The following is a 15108-nucleotide window of genomic DNA, read 5'->3' as shown; positions in this document are numbered from 1 at the left end:
TAAACTTGAAACTTGATCGTTTTTTTATTTTGAATCTTTTCGTAAGAAAACACAGTAAGTTTATGTTGAAACATGTTATTGTAGAAGGGTGTGTGAAATTTAAAGACCTGTTACCCTAGGTGACCCGATAGCTTAAATAAAACTAACCCCAATATCGGGGACTCAGCAATTGATACCCTTACATCGATTCCGTGACATTGGTAATAATAAATAAAGCTATATTCTCCTCAAATCTTATCTTTCGATATTTTAAAGTCCTCAACTAATTAAGACGATTTTTCTCCTCTTTGGTGAATCACTTTGTGACATATTCTATAAAGGGTTGACAGAAAACTTCCTACTACATTCATGTAGCAATGAAAACGTTTGTACATAGCTTAAGAAGACAAATTTTGGCAGAGAGAAAATTAGGCGATTTTTGTCTTAATACGCCAAATTAGTTCCACGCAAAATTTATAATATATATACGTCGAAATTCCTCCTCAGAAGGTAAATAAAAATGCAGAGGACTCTTTCTCTCTCCTGATCTCTTGTTTGCTTGTAAAAATGAGATTTTTTCTTTGTAATAAATATACTCATCAACCTTCGATAATAGAGGAGCTGAATTAAATTTGATGTTAGGAGGGACGGTAATCGTGGTGAACGAGATTTGAATAGATCGTTATAGCTGTGTGTTGAATCGTCCCTGTTGTGAAAAACGTGGGTATCAGGTCGCAATGCTCACATATGTCGTTACAAAAGCGTACTCCCTAGGCATTTTATGAAAGTATGCCAACCTTTTTCTACATAAATTTAACAAGAAAAGTTTTACTAAGATATTTACTAAAAAGAGGCGGTTCTAAGATGGTATCGTTTATGCACATCGTTCGATATTCTCCTGATCCTGTCATTATTATGTATTTGTTTGCCGCCATGTTGGAATTACCTCTTGTTCAGCAGTATGTGTATAGTCGCTATAGCGACGATCAAGGTTTTACGTATGATTATCAACGTCGTTCGACTTCGTGTGATCCAGGGAAAATGAATGCTACGGAAAAGAATTTGCAACAACAGGTATAGTGTAAATACAGTGTTAATACTAGTAAGGCTCTAACTATATTTAAAAAAAATTTGCGTTAATATATTTTAGCTTGAGTTTTATTTTCGCGCATTTTTGTATTTCGGTCATCCTTTGAGTTTTTGCCGTTGTTTATGTGAAACACCTAAATAAACACTGCTGAAGTTAAAATTCACTTATCTATTGCTAGATAACTAGAAAAAAAAATGGTATAAATCATATTTTAAAAGACAGAAAAAAATCAAGTTTCGCCAGAATTAATGTTCGTAAATTTCGCGAATAATAACTTTTTTTAATAATAAATTCGCAAAAATTTCTTTCTTTGAAGATTAATTCCCTTCATGTAATTCCGCTATGTTTCCGTTATGTTAAGTGATCAAAAACGTGCGTACACGACACTGCGCTTGTTGTATGGATATTTTGAAAGATATTTTATTGGCTTGTTGTTGCTATGGTAACAGGTAAAAGCATGCACCTTAATTTTTTTTAGGTTCAGAAGTTATCAGCAAGATTTAACATTGCTCATAGTTTTTGTCAAACTGTCCCAAGTGTGGTCGCCATGATGTTTTATGGGGTGCTTTCTGACAAAATCGGTCGGCGCAGCATAATGATAATATCGGCTGCCGGAGCTTTTATTGATGGGTTGCTGGTTCTGTTAACCATGGTCCTAGAGTTGCCGGTCTATGTTTTATACATTGGTGGATTTTTTAACGGATTGGCTGGTTCTTTTACAGGCGCCTTTATGATTGCATTCGCTTATATTGCTGACATAACCGAGAAGGAGAAACTACCAGGACGATTAGGTAAGACCGGCCAGTGATTGGTTTGCAATAAATATTTCTTTGTTGAAATAAGTTACTCTGAGAACTTGAACAAATTGTCAGATATTAAAGGTGTCCATAAAAACCGCAAAAAAACGGAATATTTAATGAATACTTTTTGCCCCGTGAAAACTAGTAAATTCGGGATTTTTATCTCCGTAAATGTTTTTAAATTATGATATTTTGAACTCAATATCTAAATTTTTTGGTTTGACAATCGCAGATAGTTTAAGTACCACCTCTTAGTGCTCCAATATTGGATAACTCAAGAAATTAATTTGTTATTTATGAAAAAAGTACAACCCTAAAAATAATATTTGGGAATTTGCCAATTTTTTTACCTCTTCTCGAAGTATTTCTTGTTAGATTTAATTTCCATATCAAAAGGTGCATAGAAGATTGTGCAACTGAAGACTAAAAACCCTTCAAATTTTACTTTGAGATATGTTTACATTTTCATTTAGCTATCTTGGAAGCTGCGAACTTTTTTGGTCTGTTTATCAGCAGCTACGTTAGTGGGCCGTTCATTCAAAAATACTCGTTTATTCCACCACAAATTCTGGTGGCCACTTGCTATTTTGGTTCGTTGTTATACGTCATCGTTGTTTTGAAGGAATCCTTAAATTATAAAACAATGCTGGCGGAAGAAGATAAAACTGCTAGTCTGAATTTCCGGGAGTTGCGTAGGCAACCGAAAATTTTATGGGACGTTATGACGAGACAACGCCCTCGACGTTGGATCGTGTTTTTGGGCATGGGAATCCTTATTTTAGGGTTCTGTTTCACAATCGGCGTTGTTCAAGTTATTAACCTGTATTTTTTAAACCGGCCGTTTTGTTGGCCCGCTCTCGACATTGGTAATTTTCTTGGTACACAGATGCTTCTACTTGGAATTGGAACCATCATAGGTGTAAAAGTTGGTTTGAGGTTTTTACCAGATCTTTTAGTAGCTGCTTTATCAATCCTTGCTTCGATCGTGGGATTTATTATGTTGGCATCAGCACGAAATAAAACTTTGGCTTACGGATGTAAGTTTGTGGTGTAATTTTATAGTGCATTAATTTGATTCCATGTTAATGTTATTGTTCCGATTATTTTTTTATCTTTTTTGGTAGCGGTGGCAGTACGAGCGTTCGGTGCTCTCCAAACTCCTATATTTCGCTCATATATATCAAGAACAGTTGAAGCCTCGGAACAAGGTTGGTATATTTTGTTTACTTATTTGTAATGTGTTTTTCTGACTTAGATTTATATTTATACCTTAAAAGCACAGTTGTTTCGTATTTCCTGACACTAGATATAATATCATTTTTATACTCGCTTAGTCTATGGTGTAGAGAGTGCCCTCTCTTTCATTTTATTTCATAACTTTTGCTCCTGGGGTGGAAATTACGTTTTGCCAGGAAGGATAAGAATACCTGCTTTTACTTACAGTGTATACTGAATCTTTTAGGTCTTGTTAGATTTTGATCTTGCGCTGTGCTTCTTTGTCTTTGTAGGCTAACCATTAATTTCTTCTCCTGTTAACCCACGGTCTATTTCCTTTTTGTAATTTCAGGAGCTGTCTTTTCTGCTTTGTCATCAGTCGAGATGATTTTTGTATTCATTGGCAACTTCATTTATAATGCTGCATACACGAAGTTAAACTCGACTGGTAAAGCAGACAAGTTCTTCTACGTTCCAGCCACGCTATTGTTGATACCCTTAACACTAGTCATGTGAGTACACGCTTTATTGTTGTGAGAATACCGACATTATAACAACGTTGGTTTATTGTTCTAAACAATAAACCTATTGTTTTTAAGCTGAAATCCCAGTCTGATATTCTTTTAAAGCATATTTTTTATGTGTTTTTATTTTGCTTGAAATGACACAATGTTTTGTTGACGAAATGTGCTAAAATGCAAAAAGATTCAGTGATTTTGTGTATCGAAAATTCCGACCTATAACACTTCCTAAAATATTGATTCCTCCTAAAATCTCCTAAAATTGTTTATGGTAACATTTTTTTTCAATTGATAACTTTTGTTATTAATTTCTGTGACAAAAACAGCATCTAAACATTGAAACAAGGAAGGTTTGATTACCAGTAACTTCATTTTCTCCTAAACTTTTAGCAGTTTAGTTCTAATTTTTAGCGTTTTTTCTTCAAATTTGACCATAAACCTTCTCAATTCTCCTAAAATTACAAAGTTTTTGAATCTCCTACCACCCTGTTTAGAAAATAGTTATTTTTTTGTGTATTAATTTGATAGAATCTGATACAGAACCTACTGAATGTTGTGGTCTATTCAAACAACAAACAATTTACATTCATACTTATTCTCGCGTAATGGTAATATGAATGTATTTCGCGATTAGTTTTTACGCAGCCTGGTTTTTCACGCAAATAACAAGAAAAAATAGCAAAATTCTAAATTTTAGACAAAATAGAGACAGTAAAATTGTGCGTTTTGACAAAATATAAATACGTTTCTTTATTGTAACCTGTAGTATTACAATTTTCGCGGGTATTAATTTTTGCGCAAAAAGTTGTTCTTTGTCCTAAATGTTGTGATCAAGCTGGTTAGAGGTTAATTTTTATTTCAACAGCGAAAAAAATCTGAAATTTTGCAGCACCATGTAAGTTGATCTATATTTTCACATTTAGCATATTTTGGATTCGTTTAAGAAAAGAATCCAAACAGCTTCTTGTTGAAGACTGGAAGAAAATAAACGAGGCTTCAAATGATGACGTAACATCTTAAATGAACATGTTTTAAACGCATGCGCAGTTTGAGAAGTATGCGCTTTTTTGTCGAAGATGTGTTTTTATGCATGAAACTGCGAAAGATATTACTGTACTAAAAATATAGTATATTTGGATAATCAAAAGTATTTTTTTTACGACATTTTAATTGTCTTATTAGTTGATTTTAGTATAACGGTCTTATTTTTAATATGCGCCCTTCTTTGGAACACATGCATAAAATATGCATATAAATAAAAAGACGGGCGCAAGTTTAAAATTACAAATTGTAAATATTTCTTTTATCTAAAATACACTTTTACATACATATTTTAATTAGAAAATAAAATTGTACCTACCTGAAATTTGTATCATACTCTGATTTAAACGAAATAAATCTTTTTAAGCTTAACAATATGTGTTTTTTTTTCTGATACACACCTTAACCAGCCTTGCTAATAGCCCCGGAATAATTTGAGAATCTGTCCTGGCATATAAGAATTCTGGTAGAAAGGCATAATTGGTTTTATTGAAATCGAACTCACGTTGTTGGATAGAACTCGAAGAGAGGATAAGAATATATTTTATATTTATTAACCTTTTACACTAGCCGTTAGCCCGTGGAAAAATCAACGGGTTCGCCCGTCGCAGCTAAGCTACCATTTTGCGTGACAGACAGACGGACGGACGGACGGACGGACAGACGTATGCGGGTATTATAATATAGATTACAATTTTTCTTATTCTAGGAAACAGTCTTGTTTAAATGAAGTTTATTTTTTTTCTTATAAAATTAAGCATGGGTAATTGACAAGAACCATTTTGTGTTACTGTGGATTGTCTAAACGATTTCGGTATCAGTTAATAGGTTTATCTGCCTTACTTTACTACTAATAATACTATTTTACTCCGATAATTATTGCGTCCAAAGTTTAAATTTGCAAACACCCCTAGTTCTACACACCCTAAAGTCAAAAAAGGAGGAATATTTATATAAAAATTGGAACAGTAAACATATAAAAACATCAACACATAAAAACAGTTATTTTTTACCCTGATCACCATATTTATCACCAATTTATTTAATTTTGAGTGCCATGAAAATCTAATTTGAGGTTCAAGAGATGAAATGGTTTTATTTCTGTGTAGAACCTCCCAGGAAGTACCGTCTATCAAAATAGAAAGGACGGCATCACCCAGGGAGAAATTTATCATTGTAAGAATAGAAAATTTTTTTTGTTTTTGTTGTCTTAATATGAGGTCAGTTATATCATGGGATATTTTTTAAGCGCCAGTTCACAACATTAAAAGTAACACAAATTCTGGAACAAGATAAGTAAATGCAGGTAATTACACAACACGTTTTTTTTATAAGAAACTAGTCTATAAGAAACCTTAGGCTAAAAAAGGTAAATTTTAAGAAACTTTTAAGAAACTTTGGCAGGTTAGGAAATCTTCAACTTTAAGAAGCTTAAACATATAACAGAAGTACATAGAAACATAGCAAAGTCTTACAAAATATATGCTAAATAATCTTTCACGACTAGAATAATAATAAAAATGGCGATGTTAAAAAATTTGTAAATCTTAATATAATAGAACAGCAAGAACTGAAAAACAGGTGAAAAGAAACAATTAAAGCCAGTTAGACTCTGCTTGCACTGGCTATTAATTTTACAACGCTCACTATGAAACCTTTCGAATGTCCGTAGTCAAACTCTCTTCACAAATGCATACAATTACACTTTTCTCATTAATGTAGATCAGTGAAACACCGATTTACACAGTTAAACTATGTCTTTTATTCGACGCTGCAAAACTATCTTTACCAATCATCACGGGCAAATTCTCTTTGCCAATGTCTACGGTCAAACTCTCTTTAACAGTGTATGCGATCAATGATCAACATAAAGCGCTATTGCAAGGAGGGAAAGTTGCTTTGCGTTTTAAACTGTAAAGTTTTATGCAATACGGACAAAAATATATGTGATTTGTTTTGCTCAACAAGTTGTACAATATTTTGAAAATTTTAAACCTTTTAAGAATGCAGAGGCAATAGTTGTATATTGAATTTTTTAAACAAGCTTAGCTTCCTAAGTAAGTAGGATTAATACACGGTTTGAAGCTTATTGTTCACTTCCTAATGAATGCATGCGGTGAAAAGTTTAGAGGATCTAACAACTGTGGTATTGTCGCGTGAAGATAGCACTTAATTACTAAAATTGGCTGATATAAGTTTGCTTAAACAGGTGAGTCTACTCGATCGTTGTATTTTCATGAATTTTTTTTGATTTCGCTGTGGCTCGCGCAAAATCAACTATTATTTATATATATATATATATATATTTTTTTCTTGATGTGTCTCCGGTTTGCAATATGTGTTGTGCAATAGGAGGAACGTAATTGGGACTGTAATACAGTGTATTTAGACTTTTTTGTGGCATCTTTATATTTTAAATGTTGATGTAATAATTTAACTCATACGCATATCAATATTTTTTTCCTACTTATTTTACAACAGGATTGGTAGTACTAATTTTTAGCCTACAACTCTGATCAAAATATATTGTGACAGGACTATAATTATCAAGGTTCCTCTTTCGCAAGTTATTATACTGTTTCTTTATATTCACTCATTTTGTCTAACTTTAAGGCTACAAATTTGTTTGCATGGGTCATTTTGCTAGATCCAAACTGTTAAAATGTTGGTGGTAGTTTCGCGTCAAAGTGACCATTTTTTACAAAATTATGTACCTTTGCGGTCTTCGAAGTATCGCTAGCATGCTAGAAGGTGCAAGTAGAAAATTTTAAAAGCTCTTCACATGGCTTATACATACGCAAATTAGAGATTTTGTATCCTGTCAGCTTTGAATAGTTAAATGGTTGACCGTTTTGCGTTTTCAGCCAAATTCGAAAAATGACGTAATTTTAATACTAAAACTTTCTTTTTGTAAAAAATTTACACGCAAAAAAATCAATGGATAGTTTAAATAGTTTCGTGGACGAAAATGCAACAAAACACCCTAAAAATATTGACACGTTAATAATTGCCGAAACTGCACTTGTAGCTTGCCCCCCCTTCATAGTCAATGTTGGATTTATGTGGGCCACATTGTTAAAACAAAAGCGACATCCTGAGACAACATTGAAATAAAGGAAAGGCGAGTTTCAGAAGGCGTCAACCCCATCGCCAGGGTTTTTTTTTTCTCTCTGAAAATCTCAGACGGCCAGATTTAAAAAAATAAAAAAGCCCTGGGTACGAGATTGGTAAAGAATTTATGAACCTTATTTATTTTTTATGTAACTATTCATGTAGCGTTTCAACTCACACGGTAAATTTTTTCTAGAAAAACCTAACACAAGAATAAAAGATAGCCACCCGTGAATTTGGTGGGAACATAAAACTCAAAGGACTCGTTATATTACCGCAAATGTTTCTCATAAGAAAGAAATCACGTAGCAGACACGTAGAAAACAAGAAAAATAGTCATGAGGACAAACACATTAACCTAATTATTTCCGTCCATTAATCACGTGTTTAATTAAAATGAGCGATACGCTAACAAGACGTGGTTAAAGATCAAAAGAACGCCTTCCTTAATTTTTTTTCTCAATTCAAACAGTTAGGTTTATTTTTATCGTTTTTATAACATTAGATGTCATTTTTGATCTAACACTTACTGTCTGTCTGAATTGACATTTCTTTAACGTGTTATCTCTCCGAGACAGCATCTCAAGGCTTTGTGAAGAGAAATATTTTCATAAATATCAGAATTGGTTTCTCCAAAAAGGTAAACATTGAACTCGCTTTTGTTATAGATTATATTCTATAAGAATATCAAAGATGAAATTAGACAAAAAGTTAAGAATATCCTAAGAATATGCTTATCTTGAAATTTTCAACACTATTTTTACATAAAAAAGTGTTTTTAATTTGTTGTCATTTTTGAGTCATTTGAATTAAATGGGAAGAACTATTTTTGTTTAAAATTAGATATCACAGGGAGTATATAAATTGCTCTTGTACTGACGCTTACTGTTTATAAATTATCACTCATTTTGAAACAAACAGGATTCCTCACGGGAGACAACATTTTATAAAGCAATTTCGTAAACACTTAGACTGCGAGCAAACGATAAAAAAAAATTACAAAAGACGTGGAGTGCATATGGTAGAGACCTTATTTTGTGTATAGCTAGTGAAATCAGTTTTTGCTCAGGTGTGGTATCGTTTTCGCAAGCTTTTGTGTTCAGACATTTCTTTGTCAGGTTAAAAGTATTCGAGGCTAATATAGTATCAATGGCCAATAATCTTGCGTTCAACTGGCGATTAATTTTTTTAAAAAAATCAAATTGAATATACTTGATTGTTCGTTGATTTTTTTGACACTAAAGTTGCTTCTTTTTCACTAAATTTAATTTATGGATTCTTTTCAAGATAAGAAAAAGATATATCACATATAAGGAGGTTACCCCTTACCTGGCAGTACAACTAGTCTCTTACTGAAGATTAGGTAGAAAATAAAATTGATTAAATTACATTAGGTTATTTCAGTTTACAAAATTTTAATTTTTGTGTCTCAAATATTTTTTTCTCCGTGTTTTGATTTTGTTATACACGCATTCTTTTGCATAAGAATATGCTTTATAAGAATATTAGGCTTGGATACAGGTTAAAAACAATAGGTCCATTGTTTAGAACAATAGAGAAATATGAATAATGACCAGCTAGGTTAGAATTTTAATACTCTCGTATTAAAAAGCGTGTAGACCTATTGTAAGGAAATTACATCAGTGGTATTAATCTTGCTTCGTATACTTAGCCCTACATACTTGATTGGGTTTGCCACAAGACAAATTTTTTTCTATATTCATCTTGTTAGATAAATTTTCGCAAATAATTTGTTTTCCGCGAAAATATCAATAAGTCGCAAAATTTGCAAATATTGAAATAATGGGTAATTAAATTTATTAACATAATTTTTGATGACTCAAGGCTGAAATAGGCGAGAAAAGATTTGTGGTTGTCGAGACCAGACAATGTGGCAAATCTGACAATAAAAGGCGTACATGTTTCTTTCATTCGATGAAAAGGTGAAAAATTATTAAGGGAAAGATTCGTGCCGTCCGAACACATTCCCTCGCTTATATGAACAACAGACTTAAAGCGATCACACTCCATATTTCATAATAATCGTGTTTAGATTTCAAAATCAACTGTCAAATTGTTGCATGAGAACAACTTTGTTTCTAATACTTGTGTCTGTTTGATTACAGTAAATGAAAAGAGGAAACTGGAAATGAAGCTGATATGGTAATAGGTGATATAGGAAGGATAATATTGGCTACGTTTGAGGTTAAAAAATATTTAATACTGTCTAAAACAACAATAGCGTTTACAGCTTTTACTGTTCTGAGGTTGTGTGACAAAAACGAAAGGACGTGATAGGGGAAGGTTTTTTGATGTTTTTGTGTGAATATATACTACAAGTGGGAGATTTTTTTTACGAAGAAAAGGATTGTAACAAAGCAATCGCGTTAGATAGATTGGACTTGATTTGTTTTTTGTTTTTATTTGGGGGAGATATATTTATCTGTGTTATGTATCTTATGCCTAAGAAGCTACCCCAATGCCTTTTTAATATTCCATTGGTTGTTAAAAAGTTTCTCGAGATTACGTAGAACAATCACCTGCAACTCTATACAGCATTAATCAAATATTTAGTGGCACTTAAGAAAAGAGAAGAATCCTTCAGGGTTTGTTGTGGTTTCTTAAGTGGATTTAGTGCCAGACCGAAGTGTCTAAATTTCTCTGGTGCCTCTATCATTTGAATTATTACTGTAAAGCTTTCAATACGAAGTACGTGATATTTTAAACGAGCCATTTTGTTTCAGAAAAAAAATGTCAAAACGTCATCTACGTGGCGCGCAAAATCATCCTGTCATCAAACTGGTATTGTTAGGATCACAAGGAGTTGGCAAGTCAGGTATGTAGATAACCATTTATCAAATAATTTACTTATTTTTTTATTTCCCGCCTTTTTTATATTCTAAGTTTGAACTCGTGTGTTAACACTATTTGTTTAGCATTGATGGTCAGGTTTTTGACAAGAAGATTCATTGGAGAATATGATCCATATTTAGGTAATTATATTTAATTTTCCAGAACACGCTCGGTTAAGGTGTTACATGATCCAGTTATATATAGTAACGGTATGGTAATTGTATTACGATTTGTCGTTAAGGAGACAGGATTTAAAAAAAATCATGAGAGAATATTTTGCTTTTTTCAAGGTAGCCAACCGCACCATATGGGTGCTTAGATTAACATAAGATCAAAAATATTAGAGATATGTGTAACTCGTACACGTATAATATTTGTAGAGTCAACTCATCGACGTCATATCGGGATTGGTAATTCAACTCTGGTTATTGATATGAAAGACACCGCAGGGGAGGTAGGGACGAATTGTCTTCACTGTCAGGAGATGTTGAAACGAATTGTTTTCACCATAAGCTGGAGTGACTAAATATCTACTTCTTGAGGGAGCGCTTACCCAGAAGGCGCGCTTATCCAGACGGCACGCTGTTGCATGCAGTTCTGTTTTTAGCGGTTATGCGTATTTGAATATACTTCTTTTATAAGAATATATTTTATTAAAATAATAGGCTGGAATTTCAAGTTAAAAACAATAGGCCGTTTGTTCTGAGGAAATAAGAACAACGGCCAACCTGGTCAAAATTATATCAGTATTCTTTAAAAAGAAAGCGTGTATTTGGTCATTATGATTTTGTCACGACTTACCAATTTTGTCAACTTAGCGTACTGTGCGCTAAGTCATTCAAAAAAGAGTTTCTAAGGTGTGTACTTGATTAGGACTTGCGCTAATTTGGAAGTGCGTGTAAATTTTTAAAGGTAGTCTAAGATAATAGACTATAAACAAAAAAAGGAAAGTTTTTCTTAATAAAATACTACTCCTGTTTTTATAAAACAAAATTTAACAAGAACAAATGTGATTGTCTAAATATCATTCATGGATGTCGTTCTGTCCAACCACAAGTTTCTTTTCTTGATGCATATTCTTCATTTTTTTCTGGTTACATGCACAAAAGTGTTGGACTCCCTTTAAGTCAACCAACTTTTCTTTTTGTCACTTTTGCCAGAATTACCAAATCGTCTGCGTTAATTTTAAAATGGCTTTCGTTAATTGGAAGATATGCACTAAATCCAATAATTACGGTTTATAAAAAGTTGAAAACGCAAGATAAATATAACTTTCAGTTTGATTTAGAACGAATCGTGACGAAAAAATTTATTAACCATGATATCAAAATTATCCGTTCCGTTCTGTTCCGCCCTTGATTTGGAATTTGCATTAAAATATAGGGAGAAAAAGTTTGGGATATAAGTTTGGGATATAAGTCATTCAGAATATTCTTCATCAACTTTATCTCTAGTTCTCTTTTCTGTAATATTGTGATATACAAAAACAAGATGGTACTGATCGTCCCTGTATTGATAGCTATAATAAGTATATTGGCATATCGCATTTTTCTTATTTCTTGTGTGAACACGAGGAGAAAATATGTTTGGAAAACGTTCTCTTTCTCACAAACCTGACACAGTGATGACATGACATCTGACCGTGTCCTCTATTTGTTGACATCTCGGCCAAAAATAGCATTGCATAAACACTGTCTTTTTTTCAGTGATAAGATCGAGAGGAGAAAATTAGATTCCAACTCATTCCATAAGAAAAAAAAATTTTAATTTTTGCCTACATGAATTTTGGTTTCTCTGAATTGTTAAAAACGTGGGGTGGACAATTTGAAGGGCATCTGCTTCGTTTAATTTATTTGCCGAAACTACGTTAGCTGTATTTTATAATAAAAAATCTTATCTTATTTAGAATGGTACCCAAAGACGAGAAAAAGATTTTGTTTGGGGAGACGCATTTATACTTGTTTACTCAGTTACCCAGGAAAAAAGTTTTGAGGAAATACAGAGGATACACAAGTTAATCGAGATGACACGGACAAATAATGCCATGTTTATTGTGATTGGTAATAAAAAAGACTTGCATCATTTACGTGAAGTGTCAAAGGATGATGGGAAAAAACTTTCAGAAAAATACTCGTGCCCATTTTATGAGATTTCTGTATCAGAGGGTTACAATGAAACGAACAAAACGTTTAACGACATTATTCGATATATTCTCCGCACAAAGGCGAGCGAAGAAGGGGCTAACTTAAAGAAAAGAGGTACCAGCTTCACGTCTCTCTTGAAAGGTTTGGAAAAACAATACAAAATTGCCAGAGAAAACAAAGAGCGAAAACACGAAAAAATATTGGACATCAGAGAGGTAGTCTGTGTGTGACGCGCAAATAGTCTGTGTGTGACACAAACACAGTATGTTTGTGACACAAACACAGTCTGTGTGTGACGCGAAAACAGCCTGTTTAACGCGTGCTAATTCTCTGACTGACAAAAAATAGTCTGTGTGAAGACGTACATGCGTAACGCCAACGCAGTTTGTGTAGCACACGAAAAAATTCATTGTCGGACGCGAACTCAGTTCGACTAAGAAATGCATTTAGTCCGTATAATGGATTAAAAGTGATGTGTTCCTTTCTGAGTGTGACCGAACTCTTTCTTTATAAGATACAGTTAACGTGAGTTAATTACGAGGGGTTAAGGGTGTTCGTAATATTACCTGCAAGAACCATACCTATTCGGCTTAAAGTATCTATAAAAAACTGACGGAATATTTCCTAATACAAAACGGCCTTTTTTCAAGAAGTATATTTTTGACCTTGTAAATAATCAACTTGTATTTATGGTTCAGATTTTAATTTATTTGTTGCATGGAATGTGTACAGTCTGTAAAAAAGAAAAAAATCATACGCCCGCACATTTTTCATCCCTTCAATAAATTTTTTTGTCAAAATTTTAAATCGATTTTACGTAAATAAATTTCGGCAAAAGATTTTACCCATGAATTTCGCGAGATTAATTCTGCCCTGAAATCCTACAGAACTCCTGGGTCCAAGTGTTCCCTGTTGTAAAACGTGATTGTCAAAATACTTCATTGCTTAAAAATATCGCGGTTTTCCAGTTTGGTCCTCAAAACCACGAAATTAAAATGCCGCAAAAAACGCATTTTTACTAGCTTAAGCGCGATATTAAGTTCAACTAACCGCAAAATTAAACTAAATAAAAAATCCAGTGTAAAAAAGAATGCAAAGCCAGATTAGACTGGGTAAAGAAACGCAAAAAAACTTCTTCTGATTTTTTGCGGCTTTTGATATACTAAATGTTACTTACACCGCGAAATTAAAATGCCGTGAATTTAAATAACAGGGAAGTTTCTCAAATAACGCAATTCGCAAGAATTTCTAACATCACAATAGTACAATAGCCGGATGACAAGAAAAGTATCTCTCGAAACATACGTCAAAAAACCACATATGTTGCATTAAGCTTTTGGGAAAGAAAATTTTGAGTATATACAATATACATTTCTCAGTGTTTAATAACATAATTACAAATTAAGGCGGAGCCTTTTCACAATTTTTGTGCAATAAGGGGAACAGTAAAGCTGACAAATATTACGTAATAAGCGTTTCTGTCTAAGGAACGGATTACGAGCTCATCCGTGACATTTTAGATGCAATGGCGCTGCATTTATTTTGTCGTAAAATTCTGAACGAAAAACAGTGGTCAGCCAGCACGTCCCAACACTGTTGAATTAAAAATTTAAATAAAACCTTCATTCCAGGCTTTTTTGTCTTTTTCACAAGGCGGTAACAGAAGCCCTAGGAATAGGGTTGATCCACTTTATTTGTCGAATTCTGCCTGGGTAACCATTTCTAGTTTATTCTTGTTTAAAAAGATTAAATCACTATTATATATTTTTGTCCATGTGACCAGCTCATATGATTCCAAGTTGATCAATTTTTATTTTTCTTGACAATCTTAGAGCTTGCAAAATAATGTTCCGATCAATTTCGTCTTCTTCACATAATGCATTGCGACGGTACTGACCATCCTTGCGAAAGTTAAATACTCGGTTCTTTAATAATTTATTCAATTTCGTATTTTTACTTTCCCGACCTCTACATACGGAACTTTCATTGCGTTGGTCGAGTAGCGAATGTGCTGCTTTTTCTGATTCCATCAAGTACTGGCTTAATCGTTTGATGCGGAAATGCTTCATATTTTCGTATATACTGAAGAGCGTCCGTTATTCAAACTAATATTTACTCATTTAAAAAACGATAATGTACTGTGCGTAAATATTACTTTAAATAACATGTCTAAAACGCATGCGTGAAACAATTGCTAGTTAAGAATATTGTTCAACTTAAGGACATCTCGAAAAATGAAGTTTTCCACTAAGTGTTTGGGGTTACTGCGTGCGAATGTTCAACGACAGACAATCCAAATTCTGCCACACACATTTCCCCAACTTCCTCCCCAGACTTTTCCAACGTACACGTTT

At 33.2% G+C, this 15108-nt stretch overlaps 2 protein-coding genes across 2 annotated transcripts; both read left to right on the top strand.

Annotated features, from left to right (window-relative positions):
• The first annotated feature begins 157 nt into the window (after positions 1–157).
• Positions 158–5021, top strand: LOC130644564 (proton-coupled folate transporter-like). Its single transcript, XM_057450220.1, has 6 exons — positions 158–1053; positions 1548–1860; positions 2343–2906; positions 2994–3077; positions 3437–3596; positions 4529–5021. Exons 1-6 carry the CDS (start codon positions 769–771, stop codon positions 4623–4625), a joined length of 1503 nt encoding a protein of 500 aa, XP_057306203.1. The 5' UTR covers positions 158–768; the 3' UTR covers positions 4626–5021.
• A 2571-nt stretch (positions 5022–7592) lies between these two features.
• LOC130644559 (ras-related and estrogen-regulated growth inhibitor-like) lies at positions 7593–14156 on the top strand. Its single transcript, XM_057450216.1, has 5 exons — positions 7593–8397; positions 10502–10593; positions 10694–10750; positions 10991–11064; positions 12517–14156. Exons 2-5 carry the CDS (start codon positions 10509–10511, stop codon positions 12982–12984), a joined length of 684 nt encoding a protein of 227 aa, XP_057306199.1. The 5' UTR covers positions 7593–8397; positions 10502–10508; the 3' UTR covers positions 12985–14156.
• Positions 14157–15108: the final 952 nt, after the last annotated feature.

This window comes from Hydractinia symbiolongicarpus, chromosome 5 (genome assembly GCF_029227915.1).
Source record: "Hydractinia symbiolongicarpus strain clone_291-10 chromosome 5, HSymV2.1, whole genome shotgun sequence".
In the NCBI taxonomy this organism is placed as follows: domain Eukaryota; kingdom Metazoa; phylum Cnidaria; class Hydrozoa; order Anthoathecata; family Hydractiniidae; genus Hydractinia; species Hydractinia symbiolongicarpus.
Note: the sequence above shows the minus strand (reverse complement) of the source record. Positions and strands in the feature narration are given on the sequence as shown.

What these genes read in the sequence shown, in the direction of transcription:
- LOC130644559 (XM_057450216.1), top strand. Translation starts at nt 10,509, where the DNA reads ATGTCAAAACGTCATCTACGTGGCGCGCAAAATCATCCTGTCATCAAA. An exon ending in ACAAGGAGTTGGCAAGTCAG is followed by an intron (nt 10,594 to 10,693) that starts GTATGTAGATAA and finishes CTATTTGTTTAG; the next exon opens with CATTGATGGTCAGGTTTTTG. An exon ending in AGAATATGATCCATATTTAG is followed by an intron (nt 10,751 to 10,990) that starts GTAATTATATTT and finishes TAATATTTGTAG; the next exon opens with AGTCAACTCATCGACGTCAT.
- LOC130644564 (XM_057450220.1), top strand. Translation starts at nt 769, where the DNA reads ATGCCAACCTTTTTCTACATAAATTTAACAAGAAAAGTTTTACTAAGA. An exon ending in TAAAACTTTGGCTTACGGAT is followed by an intron (nt 2,907 to 2,993) that starts GTAAGTTTGTGG and finishes CTTTTTTGGTAG; the next exon opens with CGGTGGCAGTACGAGCGTTC. An exon ending in ATACCCTTAACACTAGTCAT is followed by an intron (nt 3,597 to 4,528) that starts GTGAGTACACGC and finishes TTTCACATTTAG; the next exon opens with CATATTTTGGATTCGTTTAA.